Source organism: Parasteatoda tepidariorum, chromosome 5 (assembly GCF_043381705.1).
Source record: "Parasteatoda tepidariorum isolate YZ-2023 chromosome 5, CAS_Ptep_4.0, whole genome shotgun sequence".
Lineage (NCBI taxonomy): Eukaryota > Metazoa > Arthropoda > Arachnida > Araneae > Theridiidae > Parasteatoda > Parasteatoda tepidariorum.
In genome coordinates, this window is record NC_092208.1 from 49,937,377 (window position 1) to 49,960,778 (window position 23,402).

Sequence of the window (23,402 nt, forward strand, 5' to 3'; positions counted from 1 at the left end):
TACATTGACGAACCGTTACAGTGTCTCTATGGAATCTGAATATTAATTAACTTTTACATCACTGCGAAGAACGCCATCTGTGAGACATATATTTAACAGCTCCGGTGGCGTAGGCCTAGCTCACAGCACTTGGGGGAATTAGGATCGTGCGTTTGATCCTAGCAGCTGCCTGAACAGCCAGCTTGCATATGCACCACGGTTTGCGTTAAATCTGCCGCAGCTGAAAGTACTGTCGTTAGTGTGGATTTTGGGAAAGAGGGATAGCCTCGAGTTCTGCCCAGGTCTGCTGACCGGGGTCAAAATTATGTGCCGTTCTATCCATGGCTGTTGGAAAAACACCCTAAAAACAGGCCTAAGTGTTTAGGCATGCTTGAGTCGCTCTGTATTTAATGATACTAAACTTTTCAGTACAAACTACCACTCATCGGATTTTTTTTTTCTTCAAATTTACGAAAAACGCTTGATTTTTTTTTATTTCTGAAAATTAATATATGTTCTACCCGAAATTTACAAATGCAAATTTCTTTGTCAGCAAGCAGTTTTTTGCTTGACGTATTGGTAGGGAAATATTTGTTGTCCGGTTCACTGATCTTCAGTTTTCTCTGCAATGCAGCCAAGCTTTATCTTTAAAAAAATACACTGTGTTAATATATTTATTAACTCTATTGCTTTAAGTTATTTAAGATGAAAATCTGCACAAAATAATTATTAAAATTAGATAAAATATATTTTGGAAAATAATTTTCGAACCTTACAGTTAAAACAGTTTTACAGTCAGTCTTTGGCATCAGAGCATGAAAATCACATTTATCACTAACTCTAATGCAGTAATACAACACTAATGAAAGCGAAATTACAGACAGTACAAACTGATTTTGATTTCAATTCAAGGCGAGAAATCTCACTGTGAAAATTGTGGGACTAGTTGCTCTCTACGTCTTAGCAATATCAAAAATACAAAAATAATCGCGGGATTTAAAGAGACTTACAGGAGGAATTCAGTAGCGAGGAATTCAATTTCAATGATGCAACTTTCCTCTTCGTCGCATAACATGCGACGCCAGTAAAAAAGGAGTTAAATACATCATTTATTCTTTTTTTTCCCTTAGAAATAGACAAATTTGCAAACTCTTGCATGAACATAATCTTTCATTCAAGAAAGGAGGTATAATTCTTAACATAATTTCGCATACATTGCAGAATTTAGTTTTTATTTCCTCATAATCAAAGTAACCTCATTTAGAAACGATCACTCCCTTCCACATCCAGGAAACTTATTTCTCTAGATTGTGCGAATATTGACATTAAACTTACTCCTGTATGTAATTTCGGCTTCTAATATTTATTTTTTAAGCATTTTTGCCAATGATTCACCTAACACCGAGTGAAAAGTAAAAAAATAAAGTAAAGCATTTCCACTACAGCCTATTGTAGGCCAAGGGGTCATATAGATTCTGACAAAACTACATTACTTATAATTTTGCTGTTTTTCTATATGTGTTTTACTACTTTAAATAAGTTATTTTGCTACTTTATATAAATATTTATTGTCAACTTTTTACTATGAGTTTGGTACATAGTTTTAACCTGCATTTGGATCTTCAAACTGCACATTCAATCCAATCAACAAAAATTAAATTAAAAACGAAAAGTTTTTATCATAAGTATTTTTTATGGATCTATAACTAAATAAAGGAAAAGAAATTCTTATATCAAAATTTTAAGAATTTTTGTTTATCTTTATATTTACAAAAAAAATTGAAAGTTACTGGCATTTATAATGCATGTTTTAATCTATTCATTTAAACAGTATATTTAAAAATCCTTTTATATTTTTAATGGATTTAACTTTTGAAATAAGTTTTTAAATAAATTTTAAGTAAAACTTTTTTTTAAATAATTTACAAAATTTTTATCTTTGTTTTTCAGGTTAAATGCAAGAAAAGCATCATAAAAGCATTTAAGTAATATTCAGAATTTTCAAAAGTCCACTGTAAAGGAAAATATCTTCTTTAAAGAAAGCCAGAAATCAAGTGTCATATGCAGCTGAAAATGTTGACATTTGTAGATGGAGCACAAACAATGCTGATGAAAACACCACAGCTCAAACGTAGATTGAATAGTTAATATATTCTTGTGACTTATTCAAAAACTATATCTCAGACCACTCTTTCAAGCTTTTCAACATGTCATCAACTCATTCCAGTGCCAAATCTCACGAAAATCTATTAAGCCCCAGGCCTAAATGCCGCACAGAAAACATCCCTGTTGAAATAGGCTACCACTTTAACAGAGCAACAGCTCAAACTCGAATTAAACCTCTGGGGCAAAATCGCATTCACACCTATGGTACAGACAATGCATTCACGACATCAGAATCAATATCATCTGTGCAGACAGAAAGACAGTTGCTGAAAAACATGATAGTGCTAGGACTAGGGTTTGTTTTTACATTCAGCGCACTATCCGCTCTGCAGAGTCTGCAGAGTTCTCTATTTCTCGAGACCATAATCGGATTACATTCTTTAAGTGTTTTATACGGTTTGGCAGCATTCTCGTCTTTATACGGTCCAATATTTGTTCAAAAAATGACGCCAAACTGGACTGTCGTTCTCGCATTCGTTCTCATCGCCCTTTATATTTCTACATTTTTCTACCCAAGAGCATACACTTTGTTGCCAAGTGCCGTCCTGCTTGGTCTCTCTTTTGGTCCTTTGTTCTGCGCTCAGACCACATTTCTGATGCAATTGGTATCCAGAATGGCTTATTTAACGGATGGCATACGCGACAAAGTTCAGCAGCGGTATCTTCGGCTTTTCTACTTCTTTTACAACTCTAGTCGAATATGGGGACATCTAGTCACTGCCCTCTTATTGCGATATGGTGGCGATGTATATGTCTTCTCAACTCTCCCTCAATATCCCAAATTCCATGCGAGTGGACCACATTTCCCAATGATGGACATGCATATGTCGCCATCCTTATATGCCACTGTTGCCAGACCAAGTCTTTGCACTCTGGATCATATCACTGAGGACGGTATCTTTCGAAGCCCCGCTTCTTACGTGTTTTATGTACCCTCTAATCTTTATCTGATGATAATATCAGTTTTCCTTGGCTTGGCATTTCTTGGTTTGGCTACTGTGACTACCCTGCTAGACAAGTTTGACTTGTACGTGTCTCAAGATCCACTGGAGCGACCACCTATTCTTCTTAGTTTCCGGAAGGTTATTCTGTCTCTGATAGATCCCCAGCTACGGCTTATGCTTCCCATGATAATTTTTATTGGTTACGAGCAAGGATTCATGATTGCTGATTTTACGAGGGTAAGATATATTTTGCATGCAGTTTATATAAAATTATCCTTAAATTTGGAAATAGGAAAATTTGTCACCTATTTATTAAAAATTAAACAACTGAACACTTGAAAACAGAAACATAATCAAAAAATTTTATTTTATAAGCATGATAAAAGAATTAGGCATGCTTACTTACATTTTTCTGACAATAAGAAAATTTTAAACTTTACGCAATAACATTTCTATAAAATATATACCTTTTTTTCCACTTTTAATGATGTCTTTATCTCTCCAAAAAATATTTAAAAATTGCAAAGTTAATATTGAATGTTATGGACGAGTTTGGCCTACCGTCAGACAGTGATACAAAGAAAAATAACTATAATATTGGTTTATTTTTCAATTTATAAAACCAAGTGTCTTTATTTCTAACTTAAATCACATAACTTAAGTGTATTTTTTATTACTTCATATTTATTAAGTTTTAATAAGCTGATGGATGATATTTAGTTTTTAAAAATAAATCTGAGAAACAGGCATCAGAGTTTATGATTCCAAATAAGTAAAAATTAAAAATTCAGTCTTAGAATTAGTATAATTTATCCTTAGGGTTTTTGCAAAAACACACCCATCACAAAAAAATATACCAGAATAAATGTAACATTGTTTTTAAAGAAGTGTTTACTGAATACATTTAAAAAAAATTTTTAAAAAAGGCTTTTAAACCAAAGTATTAAAATATATATCTTTTATAATCAATTTAATTATGGTTTAGGAAAGTAAAATGATTGATTTATATAATATTTAATCACGCAATATTTAGTTTTAACAATCGGAAAATGTATAGTTCTACCTTTATAAAAGGCAAGAGGGAATACTGCAATTATAGTTTTGTTAATGTGTTCTAAAATTCATTATTTTTGTGAATTAGATAATAATAATTTACATGTTGTTACAAAAAGTATTAATTCAATAATTTAAACCATTTTTAAAGCATTGTATTTTATACAAAACACTTAATATATCATAAATATCTTTTTACGTTTTAGCTTTTAACTATCTTAAATTAAATTTCTTAACTATCTTAAATTAAATTTCTAAGCCACATAACACCTGCATTCTGGATTTTTTAGCTTGCTGCAGCAAAAATAATTAAACTCGTCTACAAACGAGGTGATTCAGTACAGAAGTTAAAATTTGGAGAGAGGGTACGGCATATATCATAAGCATTCAGAATTACCTTGCAAGCCATATCCGAAAATGTGATAGTACACCACTAGGGGCGCCTTTTTTTATGACCTATGAAATAATAGCATTTGAAATGGTACTTTTATTTATCTATATTATCATAATTTTATATTGATTTTACGTTTTCTACTAATGATTTTCAAAAATTACATTCACACAAGTCCAGAAATAGCCATTTTACATAAGTTAATATTTTTGCGACAAACGTCTCAAACTCACCAAGTTAGTGCCAAAATGATATTATTGCAATAAAAAGACAATTCTTGGACCGATTTGAATGCAATTTTCGTCTATAATTACTAGAAAGCGTAAATTTAACTGAAAATTAAGATAATTTAAATAAATAAAAGTGTTTTAAATGCTCATGAACAGCTTGTCCTTAAAAGAAAGCCGTCCCTAGCAGCATATTTTGACATATCTTTACGTGAGTTTCTATGTAATTCTCAATCCTTATGATATGCTTATATGCCGAGCTTATAGCTAGCTGCTGTACTAAAAGTTACCCTGTATTTGATTCATTTCATAACCGTTCAATATTTTCATGACACTGTAATGGTCAAAAAAATTCATACTCTAAATTTTTTATTCATATGCTAACCAATTAACCCCACTCCTTAGGTTTATTTTCCAAATATATATGCTGTGTATAAAGTTTTGAATATACGTCAAAAGAAATGAAAAATAAAATTTTTAAGTATATTTTAATTACAATCGTTGTTTTCTCTAGTCATAAAAAATGAATGACATCTTTTCAAATTCAGCGTTCAAAACATTCGAATAAATTGCTTCTCTATTTAATATTCTTCAGATAGATGTAAACTTTTCTCAAAAAATTTTTTTTAATAAATCAGTTTCTTTATTTCTTCTTCATTTATCACCGAAGCGATAAAATTCTAGGAATGAAACTTTTATGAATGCAGAAAAGGATGTTTCAGTAAGTGTCCGTCTTTTACATTCCCGACACTTTAGAAAATGAAACTAATCTTTTCAAAACTAAAATAAAAAATAAAAACACAATTTCAGAGCTTAAAAGAGAATGAAATTAATTATTGTATGGGTTCTAATGCCATTTGCAAAGAGTCGTATTCAATTTTAAGGGTTGTTAACGAACTTTTTTTTCATTTGCGATGCCTTTAAATTGAATCACATTTTGTGACACCATGCTTACTGTTAATGATGTTAATTAACGCGGAGAGTCGAATTTTCTACGCTGATTTGCTGCCCTCGTTAAGAAGCTTATTGTTCTGACTTTTCAATTATTTGCAACGAATCGTTAAATTTAACACCAATTGTATTCGGAAGAATTTCTCGAAAGAGTCGTCTCCTGTAAAGAGTGGAATTTAATTTTTAAGAAATGTGAAATATCTTTTTCTCCTGTATATGACTATTTAAATTTAAAGAAACTTATTTCATTTGTATTATTGTTTGCTATTCAACGGTAAATAAACATGAAATACTTAATAATAATTATATAATTAGAATTTGCCATCTTAGATAACCTTATTATTATTTATAGCTTTTCATAGATTAATATCATTCGTGTATCGATTCTAATGTCATCTGCAAAGAGATGTAATCAACTTGAACACTATAAAAAAAGGTTTCTAAAAATTGAACAAAAATGTGACAAAGTAGCTTTGAAACAAATATTCAAATTTTAAAACCCCATCTATTCAAAATTCAAACAGCATGTACATTCTTGAAAAAAAATGCATAATCTCAAAAGTGTTGTGGAGAAAGAAATGTATGAGGGATATGTTTCATTGGCTGCCGGCAGGATTCGAAATCTGGATCTTCGAAATCGCAGTAGGATGCTCGATCCAGCATAATTGTACAATGCACAAAAAAAAATCGAACCCTGAGTAACTTTTTACTTAATGATCTGATCTTATCTTTACGTTCTAGGACTCATTCGTAAAGGCTCGGGGAGGTGATCTCAAATATGCTAAATAATTAGTGCAGACTATATTTTCAGTTACGAAATCAGACACAAATACTTACTTTCCTGAACAAACGCACCTATTTTTTAACGGATTCTGATTTCTGATCCAAAAAATACAGCAATCTGGGAAATATGGCCCCCATAGTTTGGTCGGGAGCGCGATTTAAAGTTTGGACCCCTTAATGTTAATTTTAATTCTTGCGTATTTCGCTGTATCTAAAAAACTTTTTGAGCGAATTCAAAAATGTTTGCTCACTAGTATAAAATTCGTTTATTTACAGATACCATGCAAAAAGTAAATTTTTGTAAATATTTATTATTTTTATTATTTTATTTCCTGATAGTCGAAACAATTTTGAATTGTAAGGTATACACTTTTTTACATAATTTTAAAGAGGGCAATTTTAAATGTTAAAATATAAATTTGAGGGAAATCGGTCGAATAGTTCCAGAGAAATCGAATTTTAAATATACGATTTCTTTAAAACTGTGGCATTTCCGTACCAAGAAAATGACACTGAGTAAAATAAAAATTGCTTGCAAAAAATACACTACTACGATAACACTTTGAAGTTAATGGAAGTAACCCCTAGGAACGACCAACTTCCATTAACGACTATTTTATTGTGGAACAGAGAGTGGTCACACCTGAGAGGTTTCACTGTATTATCTGGATTACAATTTCTTGTTGCGTTATCCTTTGGTTCGCGGTGAATAATATTTTAATTTAAGAAACTCTAAATCGATGTTTACTTTTGTATATTGTATATCCGCTGTAATGGGACAACATTTCTACCTTTCTTTTGTTAATAAAAAAAAATTCAATACACTTATTAATATTTTTACTAAGCCGTTAATGCTACCACTATCCTCACATTCCTTTAAGCTTAAAATATCATTGTTAGTGATTTCATCATTACATTCACATTGTTGACTTTCGGAACTCATCACAATTCACAATTGAACAGCACATGCGTAGCAAACATCATATAATTGGCGAATTTTGAAGATTCTGGGGTACTAAGATATTTTCCATTGCTGAGCAAATATCTGTAATGTGTACCTTTGTATTCAAACAGAAATGTTTTTTCTGTTGCAGAGCAAATGTCTGTATTGCGTACCTTTTTCATTCCAACAGAAAGATTTTTTTTTATTGCAAGGCAAATATCTGTAATGTGTACCTTTGCATTTTAACAGAAATGTTTTTTCCATTGCAGAGCAAATATCTGTAATGTGTACATTTGCATTCCGACAGAAATGTGTTTTTCTATTGCAGAGCAAATATCTGTAATATGCAACTTTGCATACCAACAGAAATGCTTTTTTTTTCTATTGCAGAGCAAATATCTGCAATGTGTACCTTTGCATTCCAACGGAAATGTTTTTCAACATTAACTATGAAAAGGAATTCGTAGTTAATCTTGAAATCGCAGTTAGAAATCGTAGTTTATCATTAAGATTAACTTTTCAGTTTTGTATGTTTTATTAAATTCGTGGTAATAAGAACGCTGGTTTTCAAAACGTGAATTTACGGTAAACAGTAATCATATGTGTAGAAAAATTACCACATGAACGGTTTAAATACTTTATATTTTGGTTCTATTAACCATAATTGGGTATTTTTACTACCATTACCATACAGTATGGTAATTTTACCAGAATTGTTTTCTCCGTTTGGATAAGCTGTCAGTCAAACCACACACATCAGTTTTAGGAAGATTTTCAATTTTTTTTTATTTCCAATTTCTTGCTAACTTTTAAATACTTATTCTTTGTTCTACATAATTTAATGTTGTGGTAAGGAACTATAACTTTGTCTATAAAAATATTTTTTCACATTTTCACAAATCCATTTACTTGTAACAAAGTATATTCTATGATAATATTTCTAAACCTCTTTTTATCTCAGATGGCAACTAAGAAAAAAGTTGTATTTTCTGTCGCCGAAAAACCTTATCCAATTATGGAACGGAAAAAAAACTGAATTATTTTTTCTTTAGCTAACTGGGAATTAATGATTTGAGAATAAGTTTCCCAGAATTATCTTGACATTTGGTTGCCAACACCAACGTTGAAGTCAAGGAGATTAAGTCGTAAATTAAAAATCAATATTCTTTTTATAGAGACACACTTTTTTGTAAGTTAGTAAAATATTTTTCAATTAAACCTGTTAATCATTTTTAAGTTAACTTAATTACTTTCTTAAAAATTATCATGAAGTATATTTAAACATGCATTTTACTCACATAAAAATATTTTAAACGTGTGACTAAGATTAAAACAATCAAGTACTTTATACTATCAAATATGTACAATAGCTGAAAAGTGACAGCACCTTAACAACTTTTGGTCTTATGATCAGATTTTCAAGTACTTCAACTCAGTTTTAATAATCTAATTAAAAATTTGCTAATTGATAAGAGCAAACGGTATTTTAAGTTACGAAATAAGACACAAATATGTTCTTAATAAAACGACCGATGACTTTGGAACCTTTATCCTAATTTTACTTTTTATGGAAGTCGTATTTTTAAATTTTTATTTCTCGAAAACTATTAAATTAAATCCTTTTATTTATAACCACTGTTTCTCTGAAAATTAAGTGTATTAAACTAATATAAAAATTTTATACATTATAATTAAAATTATTTTCAACCATTCATGAATTAAGTAATAAAAAATAATAAATAATTATAAAAGTAATTTTCTATGTTGAATTATCTTAAGATGAACAAGTTATTTGATTGATTTCAAAAACGCTTTTATTCACCTCATTAGTTCCGAAGATTTGTTCACCAATGTGGGGGCGAAGTTATCGACCATGCCAACCTTCATCGATCAAAAGGTACCTCGTGATTGAATCAAGTTAGCATGTCTTATGTATCAGTGAATTGATGTTTAATTTTCGTAGTGGTAGTTACGCCACACTACTCCCCCACCAGAATTTTATCAGGGATAGAATTCAGTACCACTAGTTGCTGTACTTGCGAAAGACCAGGAGAGCTGAATTAAGGTCACTGGGTTTTTGAGTGCTGAATGTAAGAGGTGTATTAACTTCACAGTCGTAGTCACTCCTGTGTTGCCCTTAGCAGTCGAGTGTATGCAGGCAGCCGTTGTGTTTAATCGTGACTGAGTAGCAACAGCGTGAGGAGGATTGGATAATGCTGCAATCACAAGTAGCAAGTCAACTATTCAATGTGGACTATCCATCGAAGTAGGCGTTACTGTCAAGAGTTTTGCGAAGTGGGCGTTACTGCGTATTCAAATCACGTCCGGGTCACCAATGTGGGGACGGAGTTTGTGACCATGACAACCTTCTTTTATCAAAAGGTACCTCGTGATTGAATCAAGTTAGCACGTCTTATATACCAGTGAATTGATGTTTAATATTTGTAGTGGTAGTTACGCTACAATATGATAAAATGCGCTAAAGGTGAACTCAACATTAAGGATTGCAAAACTTCGTCCACTCTGTCTCCTCCCTAAACTTTTGGAGCCATATTATTAACTAGATTGCGGGACTCCTCTATTACGAGGGTTGAGAAATTAAATCTGTTGGGGAAAAGTAAATTTAGTCAAAGAAAGTACATTTTTATGTCTGATTTTGTGACTTGTAATACCGTTAGAGCTAATGAATGGACATAAGTTTTGGAGCTTGAATCATTAAGAATGAATTTTTATATCCACAAACAAATTCGATTATTAGAACACAATAGTTATTAAGGAAAACCTTTTTTTGCCTCATGCAAAATAATACTTATTATTTAGATTGAAATATCTTAAAAAACATTGCATTTGCATTCGTGTTTTGCATTGCACAAAAAAAAACTATTTTTATAATTTATCAAAAAGTGGCAACATTGGACAATTAATGCATTATCAACACATCGAAACTTATATTTGCATTTGGTTCGATGTTGATTATGCTGTTGTTAATTTGTTAGTTGAATTGTAATGGGCAAAAACGTTGAAAATCTACTATTGAGTGAATATATTGAATTATTAAAACTCAAATTCGATCTTATTCCTGATTGGCTATTTAGAATAGAAGTAGTTATAAGTTGTGTGGATATGAAATATTTTTGAAAATGCTAAAGTTCTTACAGGAAGTCATTATTAGAAGGTCCCGCAGTGGACTGATCGTTAAGACACGGTTCCCAGCAGATTACCGAAGTCAAGCATCATTTGAATTCTATGATGAAGTATTTGACAGAGGTAGGGGGAATCTCTAAAAATAGATTTTATTCTGCACTTAAATAAAGGTTGTGGTATAAAAGGATTACCGATTATACACTCTTTGTGTTTTTTTTTAACTGCACACTTTTTATGATAGTGAGAAAAAGTTGAACCGTTTGACTACTATTTAGATTCTCAAGCAAGATATTGCTTGCTGACACACTTTGCGTGATTTAAAAAAGTCGGACTTTAATGGAGCATAAAATTAAGCATCAAATTTAGTACCATTCATAACATTATAATCCACATTTTATAAATAAACTTAAATGGAATATGAATAAAACAATATTATAATTTATGTGTTTAAATAATTGCTATTAATTCTTGCTACATAGTTGAGTACTACAGTTGTTGTGATATTTATTTATTTCTTAAAAATAATTTCCTAAAATTGGAACCTTTTAGAATCTTCGTATATAGTCGCCTTTTTCAAACAAAAAAAACTAATGGGTTTTAGAAAACATAATAAATGCAACTGACTCATTTTTCAAAATACTCCATTTTGCCAACTATTTTCGATAAAATTCAATTTTATGATGAATAAATAATATCATCTCAGACTTTTAATCAAATCTTAAATGCTATTTTTCATAGTTTCAAGTATTTTTCAATTTTTCTTCCGAATCTTCAATAGTTGTCAAACTGATTATTCTTGGGCCGTAACGTGGCAGAAAATAAAATTTATTTACGATTTTGACTTTTCCAAATAATACTTGATAGATATGAAAGCTTTTAAAAATCCTACTAAATCTCGGCTTCTTTGCCATGAAAAATGAAAAAAATAAATCGCCAAGGATTGTTTTTCTACAAGTTTAGCTATTTCTTATATTTTGTTTCCAATTTATTTCTGATTTAGGAATATTGATTAATTATATGTGGTCATATATTATATTCATAAGTTTACAGGTATAAAGAAATAGCAAATGCATGGAAATAAATTATAGAATGGAAAAATTTAGGATTTTCGATATCCCTAAATTAACTAAGTTTTCTATAATTTTAAATTTTAAAACAAGAGATTTTTATTTTAAAGAAAATTGAATTTTGAAAAATATACTGAATATTTTGAAAATATATTAAAGAGTTGAACTTTTAATTTAAAAAAAACAAAATCTTTCTTAATATGGCTATCATGTGCAAAAATTTAAAAGTTAGAAAAAAAATTTAACATTATTAAATTGAAAACACAAAAATTGAATTATTAGACATATATTTGAAACGATTATAGACTTCCGTGAATGAAAATTGTTATCCGTTCCCTAATGATGGAGCAAAAAAGTACACTATAAAAAATTCTGGATCAAATGACGGCATAAAGTACCGGTACTTAGAGTGCATCATCCGTAAAATCCATTGTTACCGTAAAATACTATACCGTAATGTTTATAGTAATATTTATTTAATTAGAATTCAGTGATTTTCTGGTAATTATTACTGTAAAAATTAAGGTATATCGCATTTTCGTTTCGCAACATGTTCCAGAAACAGTAATTACTATAAAAAAAATTAGTACTTACTATAAGAAGTACCAGCGCACTGATTGCCGGTACTTTTAACCGTAATTTGAACTGGATTTTTTTTCAGTGTAGGCATAGCATACAAGCCAGCAACTTGTCAAGGAAATAAAATAAACTTTTTAAATTGCGAACTGTTTGAATAGAAAAACTATTAAAATTGAATTACAGTAAAATAACTGGTAGCAGTTTGTCTATCTAATTAACCGTAAAGCTTACAGTAAAAAAAACTTTTTAACTTTATGGTTTTTTACAAACAGATTTGTTTCAAAACCGTAAGAATTCAGCTCTTTCTTGTAAAGCAGATTTAAGGTGCTGCCATCTATGCGTGAGGGAGAGTATCTTATTCCAATAGTCCAGAGTCACAAATTATGGAGTGCAGCACTGGGTTGAAGGTGGACGAATTATTGCGGTGTCAAAGCTGGAACTCAAACTTCCATTCTGTTGCTAAGATTGACTGATTAGCTGCTCTCTCGTCTTTAACATGCTCCTAGCTGCAGGGAACTAAATAATTTCATTAGGTGAACCTAGTTTGTGTGATAAAATTCCGGTTATTCAGCCACATTATGTGCAAACAGTTAGTAAACGGCTTTCACACAGTTTGCAGTTTGAATACCATCTCATGTATGGTTATTTGACTATTTTGTTTGATTATGGTGAAATAGTAATTAAATAAATTGTTTACTTTAAAAAAAATTCCGACAAATTTCAATCACTGTAGCAAAAAGACAAAAATTTAAAAGAAAACCTAATCAAAATTACTTATTCTCAAATTTATGCATACATAAAAAAAACTATTTTAATAAACAGGAAAGAAAATGTTATATTTAAAAGCGCTGTGAAAATGAAGATATAAGTAGTTGATAAAAAATTTCTTTTCTAAATCTTCTTCGTTCGAAACTTTTAAATTACGCCTCCAGAAATTAGAGCAAACAAAAATAGTTTTTTTAAATTAACTTTGACATATTTTTTCATTAGTTCAGACGCATTTATAAATCCAAATTATCTCCTTTGATAACGCGATTTTCTCTTTTATTTATAGTTCGACATTCTTTATTGTAATTTATTTGAAGGATAAAAAGTTCATTTTTCTTCGTTGCTTTTATGCGGTGTTTTAATTCTTACTATACGAAACTTTTCAATACTATTTGTGATTATACCCTTAGGGTAAAATTCACATTTCATTAATTATAAAAGTCTTTTACTATAAAATTTTCAAAAATAATTATGAATTTTTAAGGAAATAAATGTAAACAGTACTTCTATTAAGTATTTAAAAAGCTCTCTATATTAAATAAAGTATGTTTGAAAGAAAACAAATAAGGAACTAATCTCTTCTGTAATATAAGAATTTTCGTCTTTGTTACTGCGTCTAAATAATAAAAAGATTTGCGAGTTTTAGTTTAAAAAATTCAACTGAAAATTAATTTTGAAAAACTACTGATATGGTAATAAGTTCTTTACTTTATCATAATTATTTTGGTTTTGAAGTTTCCTGAATTCCTCTGGCAATATTGTTCATTAACTTAGTAACAAAATACTTTTGACATACTTTTAACATAATACTTTTCACACAAAAAATATAGGAGCAATTTTAACAAAACACGATTACTAAATAAAAGTAAAATTAATAAGATGCTTTTTCGTTACATTCTATTGTTAAAAAGAACTAAATAATTACTTAGCTATTCTAGAATATAAATTAAAAAATATTTTATTTACTTTTAAAATAGTTATTCCAAATTGTTTTTTTTTTTAAAATGACTAGGACAAGTTAGTTATTTTAAACCTAAACATTCCAAACAAATTGTGAGTTACTGTCTAAAAAGTTTTTTGTTTTTTCTCAGCAAATGTCACTAATAGCTTATTGTTGTTGTGGGGCACGGAGGATTCAACAAATTGTAAAAGACAATATTACAACATAAGATTATTTTATCATCCAAACTGTCAATGGTGGTATTTCAGCATGATTTAGCTCTTTGTCATAATTAAAACTAAATCAAGATATTTACATTGGAAAATCAAAACAATGCTTTTGATATGCAAGAAAATTCATCAGGCTGAAATCAACAAAAATATTACAGTTTAGAATTATTTTCTGCTTGCAGATGTTTGAGGGCTTTTTTAAAAAGAAAACTACAGTTTTTTTTTCTTTCTATAATTCAAACAAGATCACTGGAAAATCAAAATAATGTTGTTTGATTTGCAAAGATTTTCACAAGATTTAAATCCATAAATATATTATAGTTTAGAATTATTTTATGTGTGCAGACTTTTGACGGGCTGTTTCAACTTTAATTCTTTGTCATAACTCAAGCAAGATCCAAAGATTTACACTGAGAAATCAAAATAATGTTGTTTGATTTGTAAGGATGTTCACACGACTTAAATCCATTAAATTATTACAGTTTAGAATTATTTCATGCTTGCAAACGTTTGAAGAGATATTTTAAAAGACAATGGTTTTTTATTACAATTCAAACAAGATTAAAGGATTTACACTGGAAAATCAAAATAATGTTGCTTGATTAGCAAGGAAGTTCACTGCATGTAAATCTATAAAAATATTACAGTTGAGAATTATTTCATGAATGCAGACGTTTTACGGGATATTTCAACATGGCATGGCATTCCGCCATGCTTTAAACTATAGTTCTTTGTTACAATTCAAACAAGATCAGGAGATACACACTGGAAATTAAAATAATATTGTTTAATTTGAAAGAGGATTAACCATACTTAAATCCATAAAAATATTACAGTTTAAAATTATTTCATGCTTGCAGATGTTTGACGGGGTATTCCAAACGACTGTAATAGTTTTTTGTTACATTTGAAGCAAAATCAAGAGATTTACACTGGAAAATCAAAATAATGTTTTTTGATTTGCAAGGAATTTCACCACATTTAAATCCATAAAAATATTATAGTTTAGAATTATTTTAGGGATTCAGGCGTTTTACGTGTGTTTGTTAACATGACAAGGTACTTCGTCATAACTCAACGAAAACAAAGTCAAGAGATTCACTCTAGGAAATCAAAATATTGCTGTTTGAGTTGCAAAGAAGTTCACCAGACTTTAATTAATAATCATAAAGAGATAAATCTGATTTATAATATGACACTCCGTTGGAAAATTTGAAGCATTACTATAGTAATGCTCAAATTTTTCATAACAACAATATATGGCTAAGTTTAACTACACTAATGAATTTCTTGAATCTTATTGCCCAATAACAACTTATACAGAAACAACTTTTACAAAGTGGTAGCAAACTTGTACCACGTAAGGACTAAAGATTAAATAATAAAATAATTAAAATAGTATTACAGCAGATTACGATTTTTTCGGGTGTGTCAACTTGGTGCTCAATGAAAGCAAAAAGAGTAGAATTCTAATCAAAACACGTATCTTTTATTTAATATAGGAATTATTAGTTTAATTAATAGATTAAAACAGTTGACACTTTGTATGAAACAATGCATTAATTAAATGATCTTTCGACTTTAATGGTATATTTGCATCCTTGCATGAAACTTTCAAACATGGTTTGGCATAAATACAGTCTTATTTCAATGACTATGTTCAATATCCCATTTCAAGGGTTGTTTGTTTGTGAGTTTTTTCGCGTAACGGCAATAAATCTTACGGTTTCAGAGGTCGAATTAAAATAATACGATAATAAAAAAACATAAACATTATTAAACTATGCTCTAATCACTAAACTTACACCAGAAAGTCATATCTACCACATATTTCATGTCATATGTAAAAGAAATCGTATAGATCTTGTTTTATAAAAAGAATATAGAATTAAATATGGAAAAAAAAAATTTAGTTTTAAGTTTTCCATTTTTTTTGGAACTATAAATTATAAGTTGTAAATTAGTTTTTTTTCTTGTGGTGAAATTTCAGTTTTGTTTGGACTTAAAATGACTGAGCCTTCACTGATCAACGTCAAATGCATTGTTTTATTGTTAAAAAGCTATTTTGTTCATCTAAAATATTATTTTATTATTTATAAATTATCAATATTATAGACAAATAATTTGAAACATCCATGGTTGAATTCTTAAAGTATAATCAGAAATTTTCAAGATTTTTGTTTTTTGAACTTTGCAATAAAAACTAAATAAGAAAAATTTAATAAATAAAAACACTGTGCTCTATTTTTGTATGTATTCACAATAATACAAGCATGTGGAATACATCCACAGTTTTAGTTTAGAACTCAGAATATTTTAGAGAAAAAACTTTCCGTTCATTTTTTTGAAACAAAAGCAAAGGACATAAATATTGATTTACGTTTCTGGTCATAAAGCTTTTCTATAATGACACTGAATTTTTTTTATTGTTCTAAAAGTCAATTCTTTTCACGGAGAAAATGTTTTTCAGATATTTTGAACCAAATTCAAAAGGTAATTTATCATTCCTGCGGATTCATGAATCGTAATAATACAATTCGTTTTTAGTATTTCATTTGCAATCTTTTGTAATTTATTCTATGAATAAAAAACTAAATGTACAGGTGAGAAATAAATGATTAATTTTTAGTTTAATCTGTTTTATATAATGAGTTTCAGTATAAAGTATAGCTATTTGAATATTATTTATTTATCTATCTTCGTTAGTTATATGTTGAACAACAGATAAAAATTATGTAATAAATCAATGAAATGTTAAACTATATCATAAATTACATTATTAAACAAGGATAAGAAAAATTCTGGTTAAATTTCCGTACTTTATGTTCATGACATTTCTAGTAAAAAGAAATCATAGTTTTGGTTAATAAAATCAAAATATGCAGTATTTTAACTATTCATTTGGTATGGGTTCCAATTGTATAGTAACGGTTACAGGGAAATTCTCGTTTTTAAAATAATAGTCTTTATTACCACATACTTAGTAAAGTTTCCAAAACTGAAAAGTAAATTTAACCGAATAAAGTGCTTTTATGCCATGTGCTAAGATATCAAGATAAAATCACCAAATTTTACCTCATTTTCCGAATTTTGATACATATTATAAAACCAGATTTTATTGTTAACTAGTCGCCTAAGGCGGCCAGCTGTCCGCCACGCTAAAGGTTTTCACAAATAAAGTTTTTTAAAACATAGCAGGAAATCTGAAGATTAGTGGACAATTAAAGTGTTCCTGTCCTGCAATTTTGTCTTCATATCCAGTTCTGCTGCAGATGTGTTATAGCTCTTGAGGATGTTTGAAGATGTAACTTTGCTATGGTAACCTAACCTATAATATAACTATCCGGTGGAGACTTGTTTTTTTTTAAAAAAAAAGGCCTCAGAAAGTGTATTGGCACACACAAGTTGCTTTCGAAATCATCATTGGTCAATAGCTGAAAACCTCTTCTAATCTTCTTTGACGTTTCTCTGATACTTCTTGGGCTCTAGAATTGCTTGTCGAAATTCGATCATGTTCCATCCTTCTTTGACGTTCCACAGATGTTTCTTGGGCCCTTCTTTTTCTTTAAGAATCTCTTAATATCTTTTTCTCTGACAAAATACAAAGTTTTTTGGAAGGCGGTTCTGCCATGTCAGTAATCGGGTTTTTACGAAGTCAACGAATACTTTAGAACAACAATTACTATTAAAGCAAATCATGAAACTTCAATATTAAAATCTAAGTGCTTACCTGCAAACTGAAACTTTCTGAAAATAACTAATTGCATTCAATAAAGACTGTTGAAATAAAAAATAGAAAAACCAGAGAGATCCAATGTAAGTGTGATCGTTCCTTCAAAAACAATTAAATTCCTATTTTATATATTATATAGCTACAACGCTTAAGAAGAAAAAAAACTAAAATGCTAAATACGTGAAAAGAACGCGAAAACGAATTAATTTTTTATGGTATCAATTTCTATTTCTATATAATTTTTCATGGTATCAATTTCTATTTCTATATCGCTACAAAAATTATAGCCTTCGCTTAAGAATAAAAAATAGAGCGAGGAAAGAAGAATAAAAACTTATTATAACAATTATGAACAGCGACAAATATATCAAAGCGAAGCGTTCTATTTACGTATCGAATATGTTGCCACATTTTTAATACAAAAGTTAAACTTTTCTCCACTTTGATAAATGTAAACTAATGCGAAACTTGCAATTAAATTATTAATTCCTTCGTATATCATTGGTTTAAGTTGTCGAAAATTAATATTTCAATTGTAAGGTTCGCATTAGCATACATTTATAAGAGTGGAGAAAAGTATATGCATTTTTTAATAGTTTCTTGAATATGGCTCTTTGAAGACGAAAAAGCATAGATTTTCTTACAAAATGACTGATAACTAAAAAACTAATCCAAATTTTTGAAAAAGAAAAAAAATACTTCTTCATTATGTCAAAACACAATTATGTGCCGAGTTTCGTACCTGGGCTAGGCTTCTGGGGCGATATATTGGGATTACAGACAGACACACAGCCGCGTTTATTATTATGTATATAGATTTTACCAGAATCATAAACAAAGTGCTTCGGAAAAAAGTTCCCGCAGAGCAAGAAAAAAGGTAAATTATACCATATTCTGACAGTTTCGACCATAATTTTCTTTCATGAAGTATTATAGATTTTTTTTAAAGTAAATACATATGTTATTAGTTTCTTAAATAATTTTAAACCTAAAAGTATGACTTGCGTTAAAATTTAGAAGTACAGAAGCTGTTTTAAACCAAATTGTTAAAACAATGCATTTTAAAAACAAACGCACAATAAAAATCAGAATAAAAAAATAATTTTAATATATGTAATTCCATGTAGAGTGCAATGATACAAAAATATAATATTTAATTATCTTTACTTTTTTCATTCAACGAAAACATATGAAAATAAGAAAAAATATTTCGAAAGAGAATTACTTTCGGCGTTAATTTTATGTGCAATTCCATTGAATTAGTTTACCTAAAAGCAATAATTTACGGAAACTATTATTTAAAATAAATACTGTATGAAAATATTTATTTCCTGTGTCAACATAAATGTGTTTAAAAAATATCAAATAAGCTGAATAAAAATTGTAAAGGTGAGGAAAATGCGATAAATTTTTGAATGATGTGTTTTGTTTTACTTTATTTAAATAATTTAAAACCTAATAAAAATATAACTTTTCGAATAGTATTTATGAATCCATCTTCATTATATAGAGGTTGAAAAAAGATTTTAAGAAATAGTGTTATGAATGAATGAAATGTTAAACTAGAATAAATTATTTTATTCAAAATATTAATTTTTAAACGTAAATATAAGGTAATTTACTTTTAAATAATTTTAAATTTAAAAATATAACTTGTTTTAAAAAGGAAGGAAAAAAATAGTAATGTAAATTTAAACCTAATTAAACTAAAATTTATTTCGTGTTAATATCAAAGCATTATAAAATCTAACACACAATAAGAAATGAGAATAAAACAATAATCTTAATATATGTAATGCCATGTAGAGTACAGGGATACAAATAGATAAGATTTTAATTATCTTTACTTACTTTGTTCATCGAAGGCATGTGGTATGAGAAAAAAATTGTTTTAATTATTTTTAGCATTTTTTTTTATTCCACTGAATCAGCCTACCTCAAAGCAATAATTTACAGAAATTATTATTTAGAATAAATATTTCATGAAGATATTCACTTCGTGTGTTAATATAAATATGTTAATATGTTAAAATGTAAGGTAATGTAATTAATATTAATTAAAACAGTAACAACAGTGAAATAGTAAATAATAATAATATTAAAATCCAAAATTAGTACATATAATTAGATTTAACGTTACATACAATAAAATTCTTGTATTTTTCTATTACATGTTTATTTTTATTTCTTTACATGAAATAGGTTTGTTATAAATATTTTTAAAATGTATTAAAAGATTAAAGCAAAATTAAAATTCTCTAAGTATTCTAGTTATTTAAATAAATAGAAAATTATTAGTTTTTAATCTTAACCTTTCAAAAGTTTCTGGTTATTACATAACGCAGTTAGTAAAATGCAAGGTTAAAATGTCATTATTTAAGACAGTTTAAAATTAGAATTTTAGTCTGATTCTTAACATGTGCTTAAAATTATTTACCATTCATAGATTTTTCTACTTTACTTTTTGTTTTGTTTAACGTAACTTACTATGTTTCATTGTCTTTTCTATGAATGGTAAATGTAAATTAAACTATAATAACTAAAAAAAAAAGAAAGCAAAAAAGTAACTGTGTTATACTTTTAAAAAAATTATTTTTTTATTTTCGAAATCTTGAATGAAATTTAAGTCTTTTCTTAATAATTATTATTTGGATTTAATTAAAGCAGAGTTAATTTGTTCATAAATATCAACTTAAATATTTCTGTAGTTTTCAACTTAAGTTTATTTAGCAAATAAAAAATCTCTTCTAATGCTTTATTTTACCATTGACTAATATATATTTTCCATTTTCTTAAAAGTAGTTATAACTATCAAATGTTAATAATTCAATAAAAATTCTCTTAATATAAACTAATATTTGTTCAAAAAAATTTTTTCAATTACACAAAAATTTTAATGATCATTTTAATCCATCTATAAATTTAAATTAATTATTTTTATTTCTGAAGAGTGACTATAATTAGAAAAATAACAATTATTAGTGAGCAAGAATTATGAAATCCTACCATTTTGCTTAAATACAGCTTAAAAACAGTTATTTTTAGAAACAAAAAGTGAAGAACTTAATATTTTATTACACTGTAGCTTGTTTAACAAAATATTTTTAAGAAACTGGATTTTATTTTTAATGGAACAATCGTATTTTGATACCCGTTATTCATATATGAGCACTATAATATTATTACTTTTCTGATACATTTTTTAAATGATGCATTATTAAGCTAAATTTGAGAAATAATTCAATATTAGATATATATGTACTATTACATTTTGTTATACTATTATATTTTACTATATTTTTTGTATTTCATTATACTATTATACTTCATTATATTATTATATTTATTATATTATTATATTTATTATACTATTATATTATAAGATATTTTAATACTAGTGTGCTTAACAAAATAGTTCTAAGAACTTGAATTTTTTTTTTTAACAGATCAAATGATACTTATTTCGAAACACGTCATTCATAAAAATGCACTTTTATGTTAATATTTTTCAAGTTCATTTTTCTAAATGTATTATTGAGCTACCATTGAGGAATAATTCATATTGGATATCTGTACTATTGCATTTTATTGCACTATTATATTATTAGATGTTTGTAAACTAGTGTGTTTANAACAATTATTAGTGAGCAAGAATTATGAAATCCTACCATTTTGCTTAAATACAGCTTTAAAACAGTTATTTTTAGAAACAAAAAGTGAAGAACTTAATATTTTATTACACTGTAGTGTGTTTAACAAAATATTTTTAAGAAACTGGGTTTTATTTTTAATGGAACAATCGTATTTTGATACCCGTTATTCATATATGAGCACTATAATATTATTACTTTTCTGATACATTTTTTAAATGATGCATTATTAAGTTAAAATTGAGAAATAATTCAATATTAGATATATATGTACTATTATATTTTGTTATACTATTATATTTTACTATATTTTTGCATTTCATTATACTATTATACTTTATTATATTATTATATTTATTATACTTTTATATTATAAGATATTTTAATACTAGTGTGCTTAACAAAATAGTTCTAAAAACTTGAATTTTATTTTTAACAGATCAAATGATACTGATACTCGTTCATTTTTCAAATTCATTTTTCTAAATGATTTGCTATTGAGCAATTCATTATTAGATATATCTTCTACTAGTGAATTTTTAAACTGTATTTCACAGTGATCTCACTTTTTAATGCTGCTATTTTTTAATTCTCACAAATCATTTTTAAAAAGAAGAATTTTTACTTTAATGAAAAACTAATTATTTTACTAATAATTTTCAAGAAAACTTATTTGCATTATTCATATATTTAATTATTTACATTTACTATTTCAGTCATATGTCAGCTGTGCTATGGGATTAGAAGCTGTTGGATACACTATGTTGTGCATGGGAGCAATGACTACTCTGGGGTCTGTGGCTGCTCATCAATTTTTCAAGCACATTAAAAGGTTGACAATAATGTTTGCGGCAGTCGTTTGTCATGCTGGACTTTTGATGGTCTTATGGTTATGGACTCCAGTTAGAGATGACGTGGCAGTTTTTTATGTCATTGCAGCTGGATGGGGCCTTTGTAATGCTGTATGGGAAACTTTAACGACCAGTAAGCTAACATCAATTCCTTTGTTTTAAGTTTATGAAAATTCAAAGTAAAAAGATATCAGCCCTTTTCCATATTGATTTGTCACACTTTTTATTAACTGTTTAAACGCCAAATTAATAAAAGATAAATCAAATTACTTGAAATTTGATAAATTCGTTAAGTAATAGTATCTAAAGGCTATAAAATTAAAAAAAGACAGTGACAAATTTCTAAGCGTGTTTTTAACGATGTTCCATTTTTAGAACATTGGCGCTTTACAGGGGATTTTTTTTTTTAACGAAGATCATGATATCTTAAAATTTGTTTCAGTACATCTTTTGTAGGAACAGAATGGTATCCACTTAGAAGAAATTGCCAAATATAATTTCGGAAATATATCAATAGTTTAAGCTTCTTATAGCATAAAATGATTCTACATTGACGTGATATTCTACATATTTCCCAAGAATAGTTTAGGAAAAATGTCAAGAACATAATTCACGCATTCAAGACAGTTTTAAAAAACTGTATTTGTCTTTTTCAGTTCTATTGGCTCATCAAATATCCCTTTTGTATTCGACTTTCTAATTGAGCGTTCACTTTTTTGTTTTCTATTTTCACTTCACTTTTTATTTCATCTGCTTCAATATTACTTATAAAAATTATATTCTAGAATGGAGTAACAGTCTCAGAAAATGTTTCCAACTAGGCCATTGTTTGCTGTATCGTTATGCATCTCTTCGACACATGAGAAAATCAAGAGAAATATGTTGATATTGTTGTTTCTAATACCACTTGCCTGCCAGCAGGTCTGCTTAGTGAATGGAGCAAATTTAAGGCAGAGAGTGTGTTTTCTGTTTTTAAGTGGCGTCATCTATATCCAAGCATACG

General features: G+C 28.2%; 1 protein-coding gene across 2 annotated transcripts in view; it reads left to right on the forward strand.

Moving 5' to 3' along the window:
• LOC107456550 (protein unc-93 homolog A-like) overlaps nucleotides 1-23,402 on the forward strand; it is a 57,906-nt gene that overhangs the window by 30,444 nt on the left and 4,060 nt on the right. For both annotated transcript variants that reach the window (XM_016074443.3, XM_071181436.1), the window contains exons 2-3: nucleotides 1,930-3,326; nucleotides 22,265-22,532. In XM_016074443.3, the coding sequence (XP_015929929.1) occupies nucleotides 2,187-3,326; nucleotides 22,265-22,532 (1,408 nt within the window). In that variant the 5' untranslated portion in view covers nucleotides 1,930-2,186. The remainder of the gene's footprint in view (nucleotides 1-1,929; nucleotides 3,327-22,264; nucleotides 22,533-23,402) is intronic.